The 20,765-nt window shown below is 35.6% G+C and overlaps 2 protein-coding genes and 2 long non-coding RNA genes across 14 annotated transcripts in view; 2 read left to right on the plus strand and 2 right to left on the minus strand.

Annotated features, from left to right (window-relative positions):
- The first annotated feature begins 753 nt into the window (after window positions 1-753).
- LOC132911004 (uncharacterized) lies at window positions 754-1,539 on the plus strand. The gene is made up of 2 exons (XR_009658892.1): window positions 754-1,028; window positions 1,382-1,539. It is a non-coding gene; the product is annotated as an uncharacterized LOC132911004 (long non-coding RNA).
- Window positions 1,222-3,444, minus strand: LOC132911000 (uncharacterized). 3 transcript variants are annotated; one of them, XM_060967268.1, is made up of 7 exons: window positions 3,227-3,444; window positions 2,773-2,821; window positions 2,594-2,684; window positions 2,415-2,514; window positions 2,109-2,296; window positions 1,986-2,036; window positions 1,222-1,837 (listed from the first exon to the last, which is right to left on the minus strand). In XM_060967268.1, exons 2-7 carry the CDS (start codon window positions 2,793-2,795, stop codon window positions 1,754-1,756), a joined length of 537 nt encoding a protein of 178 aa, XP_060823251.1. In that variant the 5' UTR covers window positions 2,796-2,821; window positions 3,227-3,444; the 3' UTR covers window positions 1,222-1,753. The 3 variants fall into 3 exon arrangements, with proteins under 3 accessions (XP_060823251.1, XP_060823252.1, XP_060823250.1); XM_060967269.1 differs by lacking the exon at window positions 2,773-2,821; XM_060967267.1 differs by lacking the exon at window positions 3,227-3,444 and having other exon boundaries at window positions 2,773-3,013.
- Window positions 3,445-8,786: 5,342 nt separating this feature from the next.
- LOC132911005 (uncharacterized) lies at window positions 8,787-13,809 on the minus strand. Its single transcript, XR_009658893.1, has 2 exons — window positions 13,633-13,809; window positions 8,787-8,999 (listed from the first exon to the last, which is right to left on the minus strand). It is a non-coding gene; the product is annotated as an uncharacterized LOC132911005 (long non-coding RNA).
- LOC132910982 (rho guanine nucleotide exchange factor 17) overlaps window positions 8,994-20,765 on the plus strand; it is a 70,296-nt gene continuing 58,524 nt past the window's right edge. For 5 of the 9 annotated variants that reach the window (XM_060967221.1, XM_060967222.1, XM_060967223.1 and 2 more), the window contains exon 1: window positions 13,918-14,324. The gene's annotated coding sequence lies outside the window, so the exon portion shown is untranslated. Of the gene's footprint in view, window positions 9,963-13,917; window positions 14,325-20,765 lie in introns of those variants that run through there. The other 4 variants (XM_060967216.1, XM_060967220.1, XM_060967217.1 and 1 more) reach the window with 3 other exon arrangements.

Raw genomic sequence — 20,765 nt, forward strand, 5'->3', positions numbered from 1 at the left:
GCTACCATGTGATCACTGAATTGCAATACCACCAAGTTTATATTTACATACTTGATCTGACTATGATCGTAACTTTAAGGATAGGTCAATGCATATATAATTGATTTCGTTTTCACGTGTTTCTATTAAAAGGAAAGCCTACATCCTCGAATCAAGTACGAAATATGTTACTGCTAAATTAAAAAGGTCATTGTTATGACAGAGTTATTCTAATGAATACACACACACACACACACACACACACACACACACACACACACACACACACACACACACACACACACACACACACACACACACACACACACACACACATACATATGCATATATACATTTATTCTTCAGTTTGGAGATTGCTACTGAAATCTAATGTAAAACTTTTTCGATTATATTAATAACATACATTAATTATATCTTTTGAAATTTTACTACATCATAGAAGATGGTACAATCAAATGATTGATTTAAAACAGGGATATGTTTTACCAAAATACATCAAATTTTTTAAAATTATTACCTAAATAATTGTAATTGTGAAATAGTCGTAATTATTTTAAGTGTTTAATAATATACATCTTTTTAATGTTTCGTAACAATCTTAAGATATACTAATAAGTATACTAGTAAGTATATACTAGTAATAAGTATATACTAATAAGTAATAAGTATATACTAATAAGTAATAAGTATATACTAATAAGTAATAAGTATATTACTAATAAGTACATCTTTACGCCATCTATCATGAACGTATTTCAAATTATAGTGTATTTAAGATCATCAAGTATGTATTACCGTATATCTAAGACAAGTGAGTATTTACAAATTAATAAACATGATTCTCTATTTTTCTCTCTAAAATAAACATTTATCGTAATTTTTGATAGAATAGAATGTTTAATATTTGAAAATATATTTTACGCGCGTTTATCTGCATATGCTTTTCTCATGTCTAAATATCCCGCTAGATGACGTTCGCATACCTTTAACGACATACTTGTTTAACGACGAGAGGTAATGTTAAAAATGTAAGTTAAATAATTATTTAATTATTTCATAGCTAATTGTTGTATTGTATACTTTTCAGTCACGAATCAACTTCCTTTTTTTATAATGTAGCTCATTTTAATACCAATCGAACTCATTATGTCTAAATATACACACAAATAACCTCAAATTCTTATTTTACATATTATATTACTGTGTATCTCATTATAATGCTTTAAGAGGTTTATTAATGTACTTTTTTTTATTTATATCAAACATACAAAATTTTTACAAATGTTATAGAATATCTTATATAAAAATTCATAATAAATTTGTCTATTTGTTTCAAATATTTTTGGTCATGTAGAGCAATCACCTATTATCTTGTTTACAGTTGTTAACAAATTTCAAAATACTACTCTAAGATTTGGACGGATGTTTCCTTAGACCATTATCAGTCTTTTTGTTAAAATGTAAGAAGTTCCAAGCTTCAAACTAATCGTACATTACTGACACGTGAGTATGTTACTTATGTGTTTATAATATTTAATATTAGATATGTCAAAATAAATAATCATAACCAAGTTGAACACAAGTTTTTGTTCGATCTAAATTATCTTTTAAATAATATTATTTCTCTAAATAAATTTCGATTGAAGAAAATATATAAATATAGAAGATTATATCTGTATCTCTCAAGATACTGTATTTTACTTTGGTGCCAATCAATGTACTTAATATCTTATAGTTAGTATTATGTACCTACTTAAGGCCACAAAAGCTCTATATTTGGAGATTGTAATTCTTCAAATATTTTGTACATTGATAACACAACTAACCAACAGTATATCTGAAACAACAATTACATAATAAATACAATTTACGTTATATACATTAAATAAATTATGTTGAATAAATTACGTTAAATAAATAAATACAAAATACGTTGTATCATAAAATAAAAGAATGTATCAACAAATAAATTGTTTTATGCTTACATTATAGGACATCCAGAACCAAATACACATTGCTGCAAATGTTGCATCAAGCTATAATCATAACATTAAGATATCAATTTACAAACCTGCAAAAAATGCATTAATGGAATATACAAAACTTACGTAGATGTAATAACCTCCTATAAGCCAAAGTCCAAAAACTAATTGGAATAAACATACAATGAACCATAATATAAGCCAAGGAAGTAACCATCCCCTTATTCCTTCTTTTAATCCATGTATCATCAAACCGCTTGATATTATCAAGAGAATAAAATAAATAATCATAAATCCTCCACCAATTTGCATTGCTAAAAAATCATATATATATAATGCATAAATATAATAGAGTAACTGGTATATATATATATATATATATATATATATATATATATATATATATTACCAATACACAATTATATTACTTACATCCTCTAATATCAGCCTCAAACAGAGGATTATACAATTGAGATGAATCGCCTCCATTTAATTGATAACATATCAATGTAATGGATATTATACTAATTGCCTACAACAAGAGATAAGCAGTTTGAAATCATATAAAACTAAATATAGTGAAACGGTTATATTAAATTCAAAATACATACAATTGTATAAAAAGCAATAGCTTTGCATCCTGTCTTGATGTTATTGGTCCAAACAAATGGTGACCAGCAGGATTCCAATATGGTCATGATTCTGTTAAAATAAAAATTTACGTGTAATAATTATAATAGTGTCCATTAACTAGAGAACGCGGATGATTCGATTAATAAACACCGCCCACTTGTTAGTGTATTCAAGATTCATGGTTTGGGCGTCAACACGTAAAAGGTCTACCAACATACAAATTCCAGAAACTAGAAAATACTAGCGAACGAATTCAATGAAAATGTTACTTTTTATTCATTTCTGCATGCCACTTTGAAATTTAAACTTTCAACTTAAGTAACATATTAATATATTTCGAAGCGTGTAAGAGAAAGATATTAAAATCATTAATGTCGAACACTATTGTTACGAATGAAAATTTTATCTATACATACGAAAGTATAACATCCAAATCTTGAACGAGAATATAATTAAGAAAAAAACTGCTAGTTTTATAATCATACAAATGTGAAACTGGAGTTCGTATTTTGATATTTTAATGTAATGTTCTATGAAACATTTACTTTATCTCCTACTTCACGTGATTGGTTATCAGGTTTCGAAGGTACGTCATTTTCAAGTTTACTTACGTTTATAAATAAAATAGCTTTATTAAATTAAAACCTTATTATAATAGGTAGTCACCAGTTACCAGAGTTCAAATATTTTAATCATTTGGAATGTTTCACTGCTAAGAAACAATGTCACGCACGCGTCAGTAAGTGTACTGTTAATGGCGCCGTGTCAGCGTTTACTTCCCCTCCACTTTGCTGCAGGATTGTTATGGCGGTTCCCTCAATACTCAAGCGTAACCTGATAAAATGTATTGTCTTAGTTCTTGTAAGTAATGTTCAAATTTCAATATAAAAGTATCGGATATATACAATTAGAGTATAACTAGTAGGTTTATTTATCAAAGGTCGAAAAAAAATTTTTTTATTTTAATGTATGTATAATGAACTGACAGTTTTCCTCAATTGGAAAGTTTGAATTGCTTTAATTTATTATGTATAATATAAAATAGAATTTTATCACAACATTACACATTTTAAGAAACTAATTTATTTACTAAAATACGCAATAATTATATTTGCAAACTTTAAATAAGATATTTATTACGATACAGTTTCAACATTACAAATATATTTTAATAAAACAGATAAAATAATATGATAAAGATTGTTGTTTGGGAAATTTGATAATGTGTTACTCATGAATTACGTGAAGTTTTTTTACATCAAAGAATAAATAGAATTACGTGTTTTACAACCGTCGATAGTAAGCAATGACGGAAGAACACGTTTGTTTAGTAAAGCGTACCTTGGCGACGCAAGGATAGAAGTATCGTAATTAATGTATGTATATTATCAACTATCGAACGTTGTCGGTGATTAACCCGTGGAAAATGTAGTTCAATGGTTTCGAATTACTTGCTTGCGGTTTCCGCGGGAAGCAGCCATTTTGGTACCGCAAATGCAAATAAGCCGACTGAAACCAGATAAGATCTGATAATGCAGTCACAAAACAAAACCGATAGCCTTTGACTGCGCTAAATGTTAAGTCCTATAAAGTTGTCTAAATACAACGACAGGAAGCTTTCACCTGATCTGTTATATGCTGATACCTTTAGTAACGAAACGCATGAAACAATGGAGTTGTAGATGCAATAACAATGTTCAAAGGACATGGATTGCGAGATCTGTTTCGCAAACTAATTTCCGACAGTTAAAACAACAGTACAAATGCTTATCAAAATACGTAATTCATTCTATTTAAATGGCGCAATTGTAAACAACAGAACGTTTGTTATTTTAAATGATACGTGTTTGATGAATCCTTCCATCAGACGCTAATACAGAATGTCAGAAGACTCACAATTGAATAGAACATTGTAGAATTCACGCGAGCCTCTTAAATTCCTATAGTCATCGAACACGATAGCATATTGCGTAATGGATGAGGTATTCTTCTCGGGACAACGAGATGATCGTAGTCTTCGTATTTCGATTGCGTAATAAAACATCGTAATTCAATTGTATCAATATAATTCAATAATTTCGATAAAAGTTATTACCTTCGTTTTATTGAATTTTATTTACGTCGTACTTTTTGATTGTGTTCATCTATTATAAGAAATAGAAAAGAAAAAGAATAAAGCGACAGCAACCATCGACTAAAAATAAAAAATCGCAAAGGGATTGCTTCAAGGAAGGAGAAAATTGGTTTGCAGAATAATATAGAGTAATGGTATATTTGATCAGAGCCACTGCTGCGAGAAGAATTTATCTCATAGTTGGCATTCGATCTGCAAGTACTTACGTAGAACGGTCCTTTATTGTAGGCATATCTAGTATTAAGGGGATCGTGGATATTGCATTCATTGCTACTCTCGAGGGAAGGAGATCGTTACGTTGTCATACAGTTTATGGAAAAAATATACGGGTATTATTCGTTTTAACAACGTAAACGTAGAGCGACAGATGCGTTTCATTGACTCGAGAAGCCGGCTAGTCCAAAAGCTATAAATATGTAAGTATGAATGCCTGGAACTCTTCTCAGTCCCTTGGACCATCAAAATTCTCTGTCCTGCTCACTTAGACTATTCGTCTCAATCATTTTCTAAGACAGTTCGCCATTTTGTTGGTTCCTTGATAATTCCAGCGAGTTACTATAAAGCAATGTCCACACATGAGTAATTCCTTCTTTAATGTATATTTAATCATATGTTACAAAAAAAAAAAAAAACTTATGAAAGAGCTTGCGTGTATGAATATCATAAATCTTTCGATTTTATTAGGTTGTCCGAAAAACTTCTTTCGTTTCATAAGAAAATAATAGACGCACAATGTTTTTTGTTTTATATTAGTTTATTGAATTATGCACGAATATAATAATAGAAATATAACGAAATGAATCATACCTAATTCAATAAAATAATATAAAACAGAAATTGTTGTTCATCTATTATCATCTTTAGTACGAACATTTGATGATATGAAGACACGAGAGGGAAACCTTGAAGACATCTGCACATTCAGTACTCGATTGGTTCTTTCGATGCTAACGAGAAGCCAAAAAGAAGATTAATGTTTGTTTCGGAAATTATAATGTGACAGTTCATTTTAGCGTCGCGTAACTGTGAATTAGCTTTAAAATGGCTCTCAATTTAGGTGTCAGTCAAAAGCAGCGCGTACAACGTTGTCGCTGTATCCATTCTTGAAGGCATATCTCGACCTTGTGAATGGTAAGTCTCGTAGCTAGTAAAGGCAACACCAATAGATTTTCAATGAACAACTTGCACGTGACTGCTTATGCTTACGGAAAATGGGCGAATCAAGACATAATAAGTCGATGCATCACTCCATTGTAATTGGTAGAAATACAGAAGCAAAAAGGAGCCCGAGGGTCTGCAATTTGAATATCTAACTAATTAACTAGTGGTAATCGCTTTCTTACAATAACGATTAATGTTTCCAATGTAATTTTTGCATTGGAAAAATTTTATTTGAAAAAGAAGAAATTAATTCTAAACAAAAAGAAGACTGGGCTCGCTGTTTAAAAAAAAATATTTATAGTAAAAGATACAAGAAGGAAAAACAAATTTTACCATTATTTTTAATTATTCAGTCGTGATTTATCTGTACTTTAAAGTTAAAGATTTCGCACGTACGATTGATAATAAGATATTACTTACGTGCAGAATTAAAACACAATTTGCGTGAAAAGATATTGATGAAAGAAGAATATAAAAAGATGAATAAATCTACAAATTGGTAGCACGAAGTGTTTAATATAAACATTACTCGAAAGAGTCAAAGTTTCTATAGGAAAATGTTACTTACGTCATGTTAAGGCGCTCCAAATAAATCACCGAACCGTAATTAAATTTGTGCATTGGTATTTCGCTTTTCAAGCGGGTTAACGCGGTGCGCGTTGCAGGAAAGGAATCGGATCAACAAAAAGTTGTTGGAACAACTTTGCGTTTCGCGTTGAATGCTCTTCGAGAAAAACTGTAATGCCATACAGTGGATTTAAAATTAAACGCATATTCTTGCATTAATTTGGGGAATCGAGCTTATTTCAAAATAAATTTTTACTAAAAAAAAGAAAAATATATATATGTAATTTCTGCTAACTAATAAAGTTATCCTAAATTGATTTTCGTTTTGTAATGCAAATGAAGATACTTGCTATGGACACTGTTTTTGAAACGGGAGAATGTTTATACTGTTCAGCGAACTTATTCGTGTACGAAGCTATCACAGTTATCGGAAACGCGATATAGTCAACTCCTTTTGTGTCGATGATTTCGCGTTACTTCGCACTCCTATTTCATCCTCTGTTATTCTGGACACCATGCAAACTCACTCTACCATCATCGATCAGGTAACGCTATCGCAACGAAATTAAAATAAACACGTAAAAACATCTTCACATTAATCCACGTATTACATCGATAATTTATGCTTGAATCTAATTACGTTCCCGCCAAAAACTTCACCATGAATAAAATCCACATGGATACATTAAATGGCCTTGTATTGTAAACTCCATTCACATAATTCTTTCTAAATCCATCAAATCTACCATTCAACCAACTTTTATTCCAAAATTCTCGATGACATTTGATTCACCTCTCAAAAAGGATTACCTCTTAAACAAATTAACACAATTAATAAATATAATATATCAAAAGAATATTTCGAAGAAAACAATCTCTAATCACATAACATAAGGAAATGAACATGTAACGTATTTGAGAAAACACAACGAAGATTGTGTGCACAATTGCACGCGCGAGCGGAGCACGGTGGCGTTGGAGTTAGGGGAAAGGCGCTATAGAGGTCCCCTCTAGTGAGATTGGGCCCCGTTCTGGTCTCTCTCACACACTCTCTCGCGACGTCGAAGGTTTCCTTCGCACCGGTTCGTGCCGTGGCGGTCCGGCTCGGCTCGTGCACATACGCCATGGTCTCTCGTATCGAATCGGGCCAGCTTCGTGTTGCCCAGCTGGATCTGTACACCCATTTGTCGGCCTCCAACTCGTCGTCGTCGTCGACGTTCGCCGCGGCCCATTCGTACCCACCGGAGATCCGTTCTCGATCGCTCTGTCGTCTCGGCTGTGAAACGTGCAGCGTGTCTCGGTGATCTGATGTAACCCTTCTCTTTCTTTCTAGCTATCTCCCTCTCTTTTTCTTTCTTCCTTACTCAGGCTCTCACTCTCGCGTAGTCACTCCTTCTCTTTCCCTGCCGTGAAACCGCATCGGCCGTGTGTATATCGCCTCGATTACACCAGAACGGTTGAGCGTCGCCGAGCGGTCCCAACGTCTGGATCCGTGAAGCGCACTTGCTCGTCGTCGTCCTCGTCGTCTTCGATGCTTCGGCAGTGTTCTCTCACGCGCCGATTCCTCTGCCGATCGCGCTGCTAATTAAACCTGGTGAGCTCACTGGACACCGTTGCGATCGACTTGATTCGTTCGCGGTGGAACGATCGACGATCGAGAGTTTCTCGATCACAATCCTTGGTGCGTGGAATTATCCTGTTTATTGGACCTGGATTCGTCCACCCGGACAAGATATATAATATCTACACAAGACCAACGATGATCTTCTGATTGAAGCAGGATTTAAGAGATCTTCTGGGTGGTTTAGTGGATTTTAGATAGAAGTCACGGTGTATTTTGTGGTTCGCTGGTGTCGTGCTTGTTTTTCGTGAACAAGATTCGTGATCCTCCGATGCTGAGCGCACAGTGTTCGAGGCTCGTATGTGTGCACGAGCCGAGTTTAAGGCTGGTTAACGTGGAAGGTAGAACTGAGAGAGGTTAAGTGGTTCAGAGTATGAGGACCAAACAGCGGTCGTTAGAAATTGAAAGCTTCTCGGAGAAGAAAAGCTCGGACGTTTATGACGGGAAAAGCAGACATTTCGTTCTCGGCGATCGGCGCGAGATTCCGTTCGGCGCTTTCGTGTGCGAGCAATTAATCGATTAATCGTCCTCTTGGTACGAAAGAGATAGTCGGTTCTCTTGACGAAACTGGTTTAAGTGGTTCGCATTAGCATCTTTAATATGCTACTGTTACGGAATACAATTCCGCGTCGAGTAAGTGGACGAGATTAATGTTTCCATTGGTGCCGAGCTGTTCGTCGAGCAAATCAAAGCGTTCACGGTGTCGTTTCTTATGAACTGATAAAAGCGATACGTGTGCACTTACGACCGAGTAAGATAAAAGTACGAAGTACGAAGACAGTAGAAAGAAAAGATATTCATGCTTTGGTGTGCGTCGTCGCTTGTTGACCGTCTCACGGCTGTCGATGTTTTCGAATCTCGATTCGGTATGATCGATTAACAGAGCAGCCAAAAATTGGTTCTTACCATAAAAAAGAAAAGAAGAAAATGGTTGAGTGAAAGTGCTCTCGGATAGTAGCCGTGTGTCGTTGCATTCCGTGCGTTTAATTCCAAGTGCACTCGTGATTAATTAAGAGCGGAGGAAAGCGATCTCGCGCGCTCGAAGAATTGTGAAGAATGCCTTCAGGTTGATATTTATACGTATGATACTTACACCTATAGGAGTGTGCGTGCGTGCGTGCGTGCGTGTGCGTGTATGCGCGCGCGTGTGTGTATGTCGATCTCTATGCAAAAAACCGATTCGTGATCTGTTAATCTAGTCACATTGACTTTAAGATTACCTCTCTGAAACTAGTGGTCCGAAACGAGGACAGAGACATTTCGTTTGCCGATATGAAGATCTGTATATCGTTCGCAATCTGCGGAACGAACAAACTCGTAAACACAATATTATGATAATATTATCTCGCAACGATAAGACTCCCACGAACGTAAGCGAATACTCGAATCTGTCTTGGCCAATCTGACCGTATAAAAGATTTTCGATAAATGTTTTTCAACCGTAGCTGTGCATGATCTGGTTGTGTCTTTTCAATCGGTTCGATTCGAGGTTGAAATCGGTTTAGAAATAGCCGGTTCGATCGAACTCAGAAACGAACGGCCAAACAGAAGTAGAACATCGAGATTTGTGGAACATTTATTATGCTGCGTTACTCTCGAGTAATGTACGGGATCGAACGACGTCGATTTAACGATTGTTTGGAAACGACAAGTTTAACAGCGAAGAAAATTTTCATCCTGAAGTGCAATGCAACGAAATTGTGTTTGCTGGAAAGCCGTCGATGATAATTCCTCGTGCACGAAACATCACCTGGTTTGAGGAAGTGCTTGTTATGGATATCTGCGTGACGATCAAACGGGAATACTTTCTCGAGCAGAATTACGTGGATGGCATCCAAGGAAGCGTTTTCGAACCCTTGCAGGAGTGAGTATATATGTTATTTCACGCAAAATTCCTTATTGAGAATTATTAAAGACAAATATTTCTATCTGGTATCTTGAACTTTTGTGTACATTACTGGTATTAATAACTTGTCAGACTCGCTGGTATTTTTATATCGTGAAAAGTATTTCAGAACAAAGTCAAGGCATGTTAAACTGAAAATCTTTTTGCACTGGATATCATCTTTCACGATAATTTGTTAACCCATATGATAAATGTTAATATTGTAGATTTCTATTATACAAAATGTCTCTACAATTGGAATATTAAAAGAAAATATTGAAGTAAGGAAACAGCTTTTCTTATACGTATTTTTAATTGTGTATAGAATCTTATGTTTTTACTTAAACTTATCTCTTCACTATCTCAATTTTTTAGATTGTTGAAGAACTTTGTTCTTTCTATAAGGTCAAAAAATCAATAATCATTTGTTGAAAATGAAAAAGAGATATCTGTAAGTTTAATATTTCATGTAGAAGTTAAAAATTGAAATTAGTAGCGACATTACTTGATTATAAATTTATATGTTCCAAAAAAAGGAAATTGATTTTTAAACGGCACTTTTTATTTACTGAAATTGTCAGAAAATGAAATCTCCTTATAGCTGCAATTTTTTAAATTATACATCGAAGAGAATAAATAACTAGTTCGAACTTTTCAAACTCCGCTTATAAAACTTCTCTTATGTTATTGTCAAACTTCCTACCTCAGCATTGACACCTTGCAATTTGTGACTTGTAAAACTTTGCTAATGATATTACTTCAACCGTACAAGATCTTGCAAGTGACTTATATTTAACGATCAGTAAGGACTTCCTAATAAATGACACATAAAAATGGCAATTTAATATCGCCCACATGACACGGTTAAAACTACAACGCTTACTTTTCTATTCTTAGAAACGTCTCAATTAAAACAAATCACCTGCTAGAGTTACTCCCGTAAAGTGCAATCCGATCGCGATACATCTTCCCCCGAAGCCAAACGTTAATCAAGAGCTTGATCGTTTCTCGATGGATTCTCAACAGGAGTTGATCGAACGTCGATTCGACCATCAGTTTTCTGTATTTACAGCGTACTGTGTATTTCGGATAATTCCGTCACACGAAATAAAATGTGTATTTTCCAATCTCTCCGTACCTATCGAAATATCTAAGCAAAATATATCCACCTGTTAAAATCTCCCCTGCTGGTGTGTAGCGGGATCACGAAGCGTATCCTTCCGTGGAACGGAGCTCAGCTACGATAACCACATGAGAAAGTATTACAATGGAGCACGTTGGGCCGCTATTTATGAATATAATGTTCGATCGCCCTGCGCGGCTCTGCGAACCGTTGTTCGAGCGGGGAAAAATCGCGATTTTTGCTCGATCGGTGAAAGTTGAAGTTTGCTGGTAATCTCGACAATGCCGGAAGCCCTAAGTTTACTCCTCGTCGCGGTCGTTTCTCGATGGGCGAGGAAAGAAGAAGTCGGAAGGCATTGTACACGGAGGATGCGTGTGTACTGTGTGCAGTCTTCGTCTCTCGTGTCTCTCTAACGTCGTGGCCCATTACGTTGCACCAAGACGACCAACTGTAACAGCCACGTTTTTTCTCCTCATTTCATAGAGGATCATCTTGGGGACGATAAATCGCGCGAAAGTCGAGGACGAATCTTGATCCCCGTAACGATAAAAGAACGCGCGTACGAAACCGGAGGGGACTAGAGAGTTGAACGGGAATCGTTTCTGATGTTCATCTTTTTTCACCTACTATTATTTTAATTTCAATGGTAATTAAAGGGAAGCATCGCGGCACGCGATGTAATGATTATCCTCCAGATGTGTTGGTATATAAAGCTGAGGTTACTGATTATGGAAGTGAAATGAATATTTGACTTGGATGTAATAAAGACTAACAAATTGATCTGAGCTTAATGTTTGCACAGTGATGTCAAGAGGCAAGGTAAAAGTTATGGTGCAATATGTACTGGTTGCAATGTTTGGACAATGTAAAGGAAGTGAAATGTATATGTTATATAAATTCATTATTCTGTAAGAGTTAACAAATTTTTTTAAATTTATCTTTTCATAAATGATATTTAACATTAAGTTAATTAGTTAGTTAGTTAGTTAGAGTTCTTCGAAGTATTACTTGATGCTCAAATTATCTTATTTTTCGACTTGTACAATTTAATTCGTCGAAACTCACATGTAACACTTGCTTCGACTTCCGTGCAGTATAAGCGTAAATAAGATCAAATTCCTTTGCTCTTATATGTACATTATTTTCCGCTGTTGGCTTAACGAATGCCACAAGTCGTATTTTTCGATGATTGCGTTCACTGTTGCGTCATCGAGCGAGGAATTCCGTATGGCAGACCAAGCAATCGATTTTGGCAGCTGTATTAAGACAGGTGCGAAAATATTCTTTCAAGATTTTTCATATTAGCATGGGCACTATGTTCCATAATTATCAATTATTACAATTTTATATTCTCTACAATTTAACATATACAAAACAATTGGAAAGATAAGGAAGGAGGAGTATATCTTCTACGAATTTCGATATTCGTAGATAATTGATAATTTTATTATGGTAGTGAAAATAATAATAATAATCCGCTATTATATAAAATTAATGCGTTGATCATTATCACAGTATCCTGCTTAACCGTGCGTGAAGAATCAATTTACCAAGTCCAGCTTGTGTGATCATTTTTGTGTCTTCTATTTTTTCAAAAACATAACCTCCGATAATCCACCAATTACGAATACTTAACCAGTTACGCGGTATCAAATTTATTTATCCGACGATAATTCTAATTTCCTTTAATTACTCGTTCAGCTTCGTTATATCTTGAACGAACTATATACATATATTACGATTTTAAGTTTCCGTACGGTACGATAATTATTAAGAGGATGCAGGAATATAGTTGCATGTCGAAATAAGATAACATAATTCTATGAGGTTCTCTGGTACGATTACGTATTAATTAGCTTTTGGTTACGTAGAAATATTTAAGGCGGAATATTTCGTACATCTTCGTGAAAAGATTTAACTCTTACATTTTTATGAAATTTTTTTATTGAGTTCTTCGCAAAAATGCTTCTTACAATTATTTTCTGAAAGTGTTTGTGTTTTATTATATCATTAAGACAAAGAGTTTCTGAGAATATAATCATGTTTCACAAGTAGAGCATGTAGTGTAGCTTAAAAAGAGCAATGCTATAAATAGCTTTGCAAGAAACCTGTGGCAATTACTGTAAAAGAAGATGAAACATTCATAGAACTTCAACAATCATTCAACAACAACCACTCAATAAACTTGAAATTCCTACGTTTCTACAAAACAAGATGTATAACATTCTCAGAAAATAGCGATAGTATATCTTTGACCGTGCAGTATATCTTTAGCACAGTACATAGTATATCTTTAATACTGCTACGGTCTCCGAATCTTTAAGTTACAATCTTGCTCTTGTTTCAACAAATAAAATGATTTTTTAATATTTTAAAAAGAATTCCAGTATAAAATTGAAACGCATAATATACAGTATATGTAAATAACAATTCTTTCATACGTGCTCGAAAACTAAGAAATTCTTTATCAATAGAAACACCCAGTTGGATCAAAAGTGACGTGAATCGAGCAAAATCAAATACCACTCACTAAATCCTTTCTTCTTCAGTCACTCTTTTAAGCAGACCAGTAGACGAAAAGATCGAAGCTCTTGGAGGGCCAGTAAACACGAAAGATCCACGATATCCGGCGTCCCCTCCACGAAGGTATGCGGAGGGATGTTCCTGGTCGCGGATTCACTGGCTCTCCAAAAGACACGACATATAAATACCACCTCGTTTCGGTTTCCTCTCTCCTCACAGTCCCGTTCTCCCTCTCTCTTCTGCCTGGTAGCACGGAGTCTATTTAGATAATCTTCCGCTTAGCGGGAGCGGCACTCGGTGCGGTAAGGGAGCCTCTTCTTCGCGGAGGCTTTCACCAAGGTGGCATCATATTCCTGATCCGCGAACCGGCCGCGTTTCTTCGATTCTCTCCACTCGTCTACATTGCTCTCGTCTCTCTTCGTCGTTTCTGTTGTCTCGGTGGCCAGTGTTCGATAGAGGTTTTTGGCGAACGCCACGCCCGTGTCCATCGAAACCTGCTCGTCGTGCCTCTGTGACTCGTAAATACCTTCGACGACGTGACCTTGAGCTCCACAGATCTCAAGGATTTCGCCAGGTCACCGGTACGATATCAAGATCTACGTCAAGACCAGGGATCCTCTGTTGACTGGTCGCAGGACGTTCCTCCCATCCTATTTCGTCTCGTCGCCACGACATGCGGCTGCCTTGATTAATCGGTAAGCGAACCAGTCCGCTTTCGACGATTCGTGGCCTCGTCGATGCGTGGGTGATCGCCCCGATGGCGCTTTAATGATAGACCCCGTGATCTCTCGATCAGATTCTTTGTTTGCATTGTATAAAGATTTTTGTTCTCGTTCGAAGAGAATGTAGGTGGGTCTTGCTATTTGTGGCGCGCGCCTTTAACCCTTTAACTGTCTAGCGCATCTGGCAGATGATTATGTAGATATAGGCCCGCCTGTGTATTCTTAAAATGTAGGATGTTTGCTGAACGGGAGTTAGACTCGTGCGAAGCGTGTTATACGCGGTTCTCGAAGCAGTTTGGTATTTTTAATGATGCGTGTGCAGGTTCATTGTTTTAAAAGGGTCTTCTGGCTTTGTTGGAATGCTTTCTTGTTTCAATGAAGGCTGTATGATTTTTACTTTACCATGATTACTCTTATGTCTTTTCGTGATTATCTAAGTAATTTTTGGGGAAAAAGTTGAAGATTTATTGTTGTAAAATAATATCTGACTTTTCTTAGGATTTCTTCTTTGTACTATAAATATTTTATTACACCTCTGCTTTATCTATATTTATTTACAATTGGTAATAAGTGAAATCGCATTAGTCACATTATATATTTTTCTCTCATAATTAAAATATACAAAGGGTTCTATTATCTACAGAAAAAAGCGTTATACTTTCTTATTCAAATAATCAAGGAGACGATAATATCCTTGACGTTAGTAACTTACGAACAAAAAGGTGGCATGAGGAAGAATTTTCTTAGGGGGCTTTTAATTTATTAGCGATAAACGGCATTGAACGAGTTTCTGAGAGAAACTGGCGATAACGATCGATCGAATGAGGGAAAGGCACGCGAGATGCTTTATCTCGCGTGTATTCATTGTTTATCATTGAGTACAATTGCCTGGCTACGTGTGCAGTCGTGCGATCGCGCAGATGTTCAAGACAATTAAAAGTGATTGACGCGACTCTGCCCGATTCTCGAATCGTCGCGACAAATTAGGGCCGTATAGAGACTGAGCGTAGGGGCGAACGATGAACGTGTTCTCGTGTTAAGAGGTTCGAACGTGTATTCTATCTTTAGCAACGTTTCCCCGAAAAGAGAGTCTCAACAGAAAGAGAAAGAGAGTACAAAAGGGTTTGCGTTCTTCGATAGAGCAATACAAAATCGTTTGATCGTTTCTCTGAAAAGTTTCATCTGGGAAACCGTAACAGACAATTATTATAGTATAATATTCATTTAATCGAGCGTATACATTCCTACAATGGATCACGTATACATCTTCTTATTGTTTATTAAATTCGATGAATTAATTTTGGTTTCTTTCATGTAAGAAGGTTTAGGATTTATGTTCTTTCGTGCAATTTTAAGTAATTTTAAGCAATTTTAAGAAGAAAAATAAAAAAAATATCGTGATAAAGCGGCGGGTGCATCTCAGCGAGTTGCAGCAGCTTATCGTTTCGCAAATAAACCCAACGACGCTTTCTGCCACATTGCGATGACAAAGCAACGTGCATGTTTATCGGTTGTTTGCACCGAGACGCGTTGCGTCTCTCGTGCAAATAACATCGCTGGAACGGAATGCGGTTGCCTCTTTTTCTTCAACGCTTTCCTTATTCGTATCGTAGCTTCATGTGCCAAGAAAGACTTTTGGTCTTCTCCAAAAGATCGTGGATTAAAATTAGCCGCGAAAGTGTCTCCGCTTCGACGAAGACGACGTGGCGATTCCCCCTTTTTTTTTCTTATGAAATCTGACGAATGAAAATAGAAGCTTCGTCTTCGTCGAGAAGAGCTCGATTAACGATAGTGTTCGTAGAAAAGCTGCCCGTCGACAGTGTTCTTTCTCCGGTGTGTTTGACCCTGTACGGATTTTCGCTTATTATACTCGGAATTCTGACGCCGCATTGCGGTGCATTTCTTTTTTCACAGTGAATGTTCTTTGTGAGCAACGCGACAAAATACGAGTTTGCACCCTCGTCGATATTTACGTCACGTTCGTTGTATTTCGAATTCTTCGTATATTTTCCGCGTGCCATGGCACTTTGCTGTACGTGAAACCACTCTCTTCCTTCGATCGGTTGAATCATCCAAATCCGGCGTTTGGATTCCGGACGAAAATCATGGTGGGCAAAATGCCAATAAATGGCTGTACTAAGAGTACCACCTGCGTGCGAGATGCTTTACTCGATATCGAATCTATTTCACGTATTTTTCAACCATTAGTCGAACAGTTTTACGATATTTATTTTATGAGGACGTTGTCCAGATTATCCTATAATATCGCTTTATAGTATTTTTATGGAATCACGCTTCCGGAAAACAGGTCTATTAGAGATTATTAATGTATTTTATTGGCAGGATGTCAGATAGGAAAAAGAAGGATGTCGTGTTATCGGTAATTTATAATTTACTTTATATGATATACAATTTAAGTAGATATTAAAGTAAAGTATAATATTAAGGGCTTCATTTTACTAGCTCTTTACCTCTATTATTCTCTATTGTCGAATACCCTAATGTTTGAACACTGTACCGAAGAAACAAGTGCTTTTTTCTGTTACAAATACTATTATTATACGTATTACTACGTATATTAGAACATAAACATTAAGGGCTGGTGTAAACGAGTGAGTTTTTGACTCTGCGTTTTCCCTGTGTCATATGTCTTTCTTTGTTTCCCCAGTTGAAATCAACAATGACAGACATATGACGCAGCGTGAACGCAGCGTCAGAAAGTCGCTCTCTGCACGGGACCTAAGTGAAAATAATGAGAATGTATCTTCTCACCACGAAAATTTATGTAGTTTAACGGCCAAAAAATATGATATCCCAATTTTCTCGTTCTTTGCATGAATAAATGAAATGTAATATCAAAAAGGTGGGTGTTCTATTATCTGAACATTTTCGTCTCCCTGTTATGTAGTTCCGATACGGAAAACTTTATTATATTACGACAGTGAAGTGAGGTACGTAGGTGGAACGGATTTGTGAATTAGAAGGAAAGCCACGATTTCCCAGCTCAAGATACTGGTGTACAAGATATTCGAAATACCGCGCCGCGATGTCGCGTTCCGAATTTAATTAATACGCGGCTGCCGCGATACCAATGCCACGTGCCGACATAAACCAAGATGAAAACTTGGAATAAGGTGGAAGCGCGTGAGCGTCGCGGAATTCGAGAATATCGCGGGTGCTGTGGGTTCGAGGAACGAAAAGAAAGTGAAAGAAAACGCCCTCGGGTATCCTGCCGCGCACCAGGCGTCTTTGGTTTCCTCGTCTTCTTTTTATTCACCTCAACGCGACCCTGGCACAAGTTCAATTCGTTCCGGCCAATTGGACTCGGGACTGTGTAAAAGAGCCGCTTTCCGTGGACCAATCGACCATTTTCTCGAGAGGAATGCATTGGTTCGTTCGCGGCTTCGTAACCAGACGCTCGTAATGAAATTTGCATTTGCTACGTTAGGATTCTTGCGAAAGCTTCCAGTCGGGTGAATATCATTCGTCTCTTTCCTCTTGTTTTCTTTTTTTTTTTTCTACCTTGTCAGCTCGGTTTATTAGTGGAGATTAATTTAGATCGTTGTTGTTGAGTGATGCCGTTAGTGATGGGATCAAGTATACTGTAAGTTGGTTCGAACCTAATTGCAAAATTTAATATTTATCGCCTCATAAGTTTGCCGAAAAGAAACAATATATTTAAGTAGATTTGAACTAATTCAGAAGTTATATTGCTTAACTTCATAAATTGGAAAGTAAAGAAAAGAATATTACAATTTTTAGAGAATTTCCTTGGAGAGATCACCTTTATTTATGTTACTTTCTTGTAATAAATGAACTTTTGGAAATAAACAATTTGTTTATTCAACAAGTTTAATATTAATTACGCATGCATATAATGAAGTTGAGAAACGTACAAAATGTGGAGTTGAGTAGTTTGGCTTCTAAAAGGCTCAAATGAGAGTATATTTTTAAAGAAATCCTTCGAAAAAAGACACATCTTTTAGCAAATATACAAACATAATTGAATAAGAATTTGATTGAAATATTCTTTCTATACAAAATGATTTGAACAATGTTCGTAATCGAAACACTGGGAGATTGGAATATTCCTGACACCATTCGCCAGAAAATTGACTCATTTTGGGCGAAAATTGACTCTTTCGATCTGGTGAATCGACTTTCGCCCAACAATAATGCATATCATTGATCATGAAGTTTATCGGGATTCGGTCGAATCGAGTTCAACATCCGTTATCGGGAACAGTGATGGCTCGTGGTTCGGCGAAATAACTCACTCCGGGAATTGAATGTCACTCGATCACTGCTATCTGACAGAAAACACATTAGATGAAAATCGAATAGGCTGGCTAGGATTTACGGTGCATCGAAATAATATTTCTCGTTAATCCCAACCTGTTCCATGGCCGTTCATAAATTCTGCAATGCCGCGTCCAATGCCTCGATGGTAATTTGCATACGCGAAAAAGAATGGCCATTTTTGTAGTACAAATAATGCAAGAGAAAATGATTTTTATCGTCCCATAAATCTAACCAGCCGCGTTCAACGAAACACGCGATCTGCGTGATAGAATAAAGCCAGCGGAACGACGCGATCACCGTTGCCTTTCGCGATAATAAAACCTCGTAATTCAACTTTTGAGAAACAATGTCCCTCGTTGCTTTATACAATAGCTTACAAAAGTAGAAATACGAATGCTTATATAGATATTTTTTTATGAATATATTATGTGTGTTATACGAAACTTTTTGAAATTTCATTAGAACTGTAAAGAGACACAACTGTCATTATTATACGTATTGATAAAATTAGAGATGAATCTGAAAATGTATATAACTTCTATATACATAGAAGTACATAGAAGTACATAAGAAATACATAGGTTCCAAGACCAATATAATCACGAGTCATGCGTCATTAAAGTGTTAATGAAATATGCGAAAATGTTTTATATGTTTTATACAATTCATATAATATATTCATAAAACTTTCCTACGTGTTCGAATACTTTCATAAAACATTATACGTAAATAAGCTCGACCTTCCTAACAGTATAGGATTTACTCGACAGTATATGATTTATATAATCGCTATTATTATTATTTGGAGATGGATGATGGACTCTTAATGCTTTTTTAGTCCCGAGAAGACGTACGAACCACTTCAATTTCCGATATAGTTAGCCTTCAGCATTCGGAAATAGAAAAGACATACACGGGTATTTATAAACGCTCAATATTTGCAATCATAAAGTCTCCATCGCGATACTGTTTAGATGAAAGCCAGCTTTGCAAAGATAGTGTAGTTGTCAATACATATGGTATAATTCGAAGATTACAGGAGAAAGATATGATAGTCCATTTTTATTAGTTTCTTGACTTTTATATAACTTTATGACTAAGAAGAAGTATTTTAATATAAAATAGTTGAAGAAGGATAGATATAACTTCATAAATTCAAAGATGTAAGCATATTAGGAATAAATGATGATTGTAGAAATAAATCCCTGATGATTGTAAGAATCGAATAATATTACTTTAATTGTTCTGTTAATTAAACTTAATTATTATGTTTTCCACATCAAAAATTCTAGTAATAGAGATAAACGAAATTTTTGCACTATTATTTTCGTTCGTGATTCTCGTACACGATTGTTCACGAATTCCATGAATAAATTTGAATCCAAATGACATTAAAGTAAATAATACAACATTCGAATCGTTTGAAATAGTAGGCATCTGGGATTTTCAATTTATTCGTTGATTGCTCGTTCATCGACGAGCGCACTGCGATTATCAACAGCAATTTCCGGTCTCCAGATTTATTCGTTCAAATCACAGTGGTTGCTTCACCGAATAAAACGATGAATTCATGGTGGATAGTTTACGCGAGATCACACATTTGTAGTTATAGATGCGCGAAATTGTGCCAAATTTCTATCACTATTACTACAGATCTATAAGGTTTGTTTTCTATCACAAAGTGTTAAACGAAGAATGAAGAATACAGATATATTTCTTTGTTGGACATTTTACAGTTAAATGGCGCTTCCATATTTAGCAAAGTTTAAATGCTTTCCTTTTCTGTTCAGAAATCGTTTGTGACACCTAAATCGGATGTAACGGTGCGATGACGTCAATTTCCGATTGACATTAATCATATACAATATGGCGAAACGTAGATAAACTTTATAATTCTTGGCCTTATACGAAAAATTCTTCTCATATGAATGGGCAATTATATTCCTAATTCAACGCATAACCTTTACTATGCAAATTATTATTACACATGACGTATGAATATAAACGTAGAAAGCATATATTTCTAAAATTGTATTTTCTACTCAGAGATATCCAATACATTCTTATAAAATTTTATTTACATGAATGATATGATCAATATCATGAAGAAAA

Source organism: Bombus pascuorum, chromosome 9 (assembly GCF_905332965.1).
Source record: "Bombus pascuorum chromosome 9, iyBomPasc1.1, whole genome shotgun sequence".
Classification (NCBI taxonomy): domain Eukaryota; kingdom Metazoa; phylum Arthropoda; class Insecta; order Hymenoptera; family Apidae; genus Bombus; species Bombus pascuorum.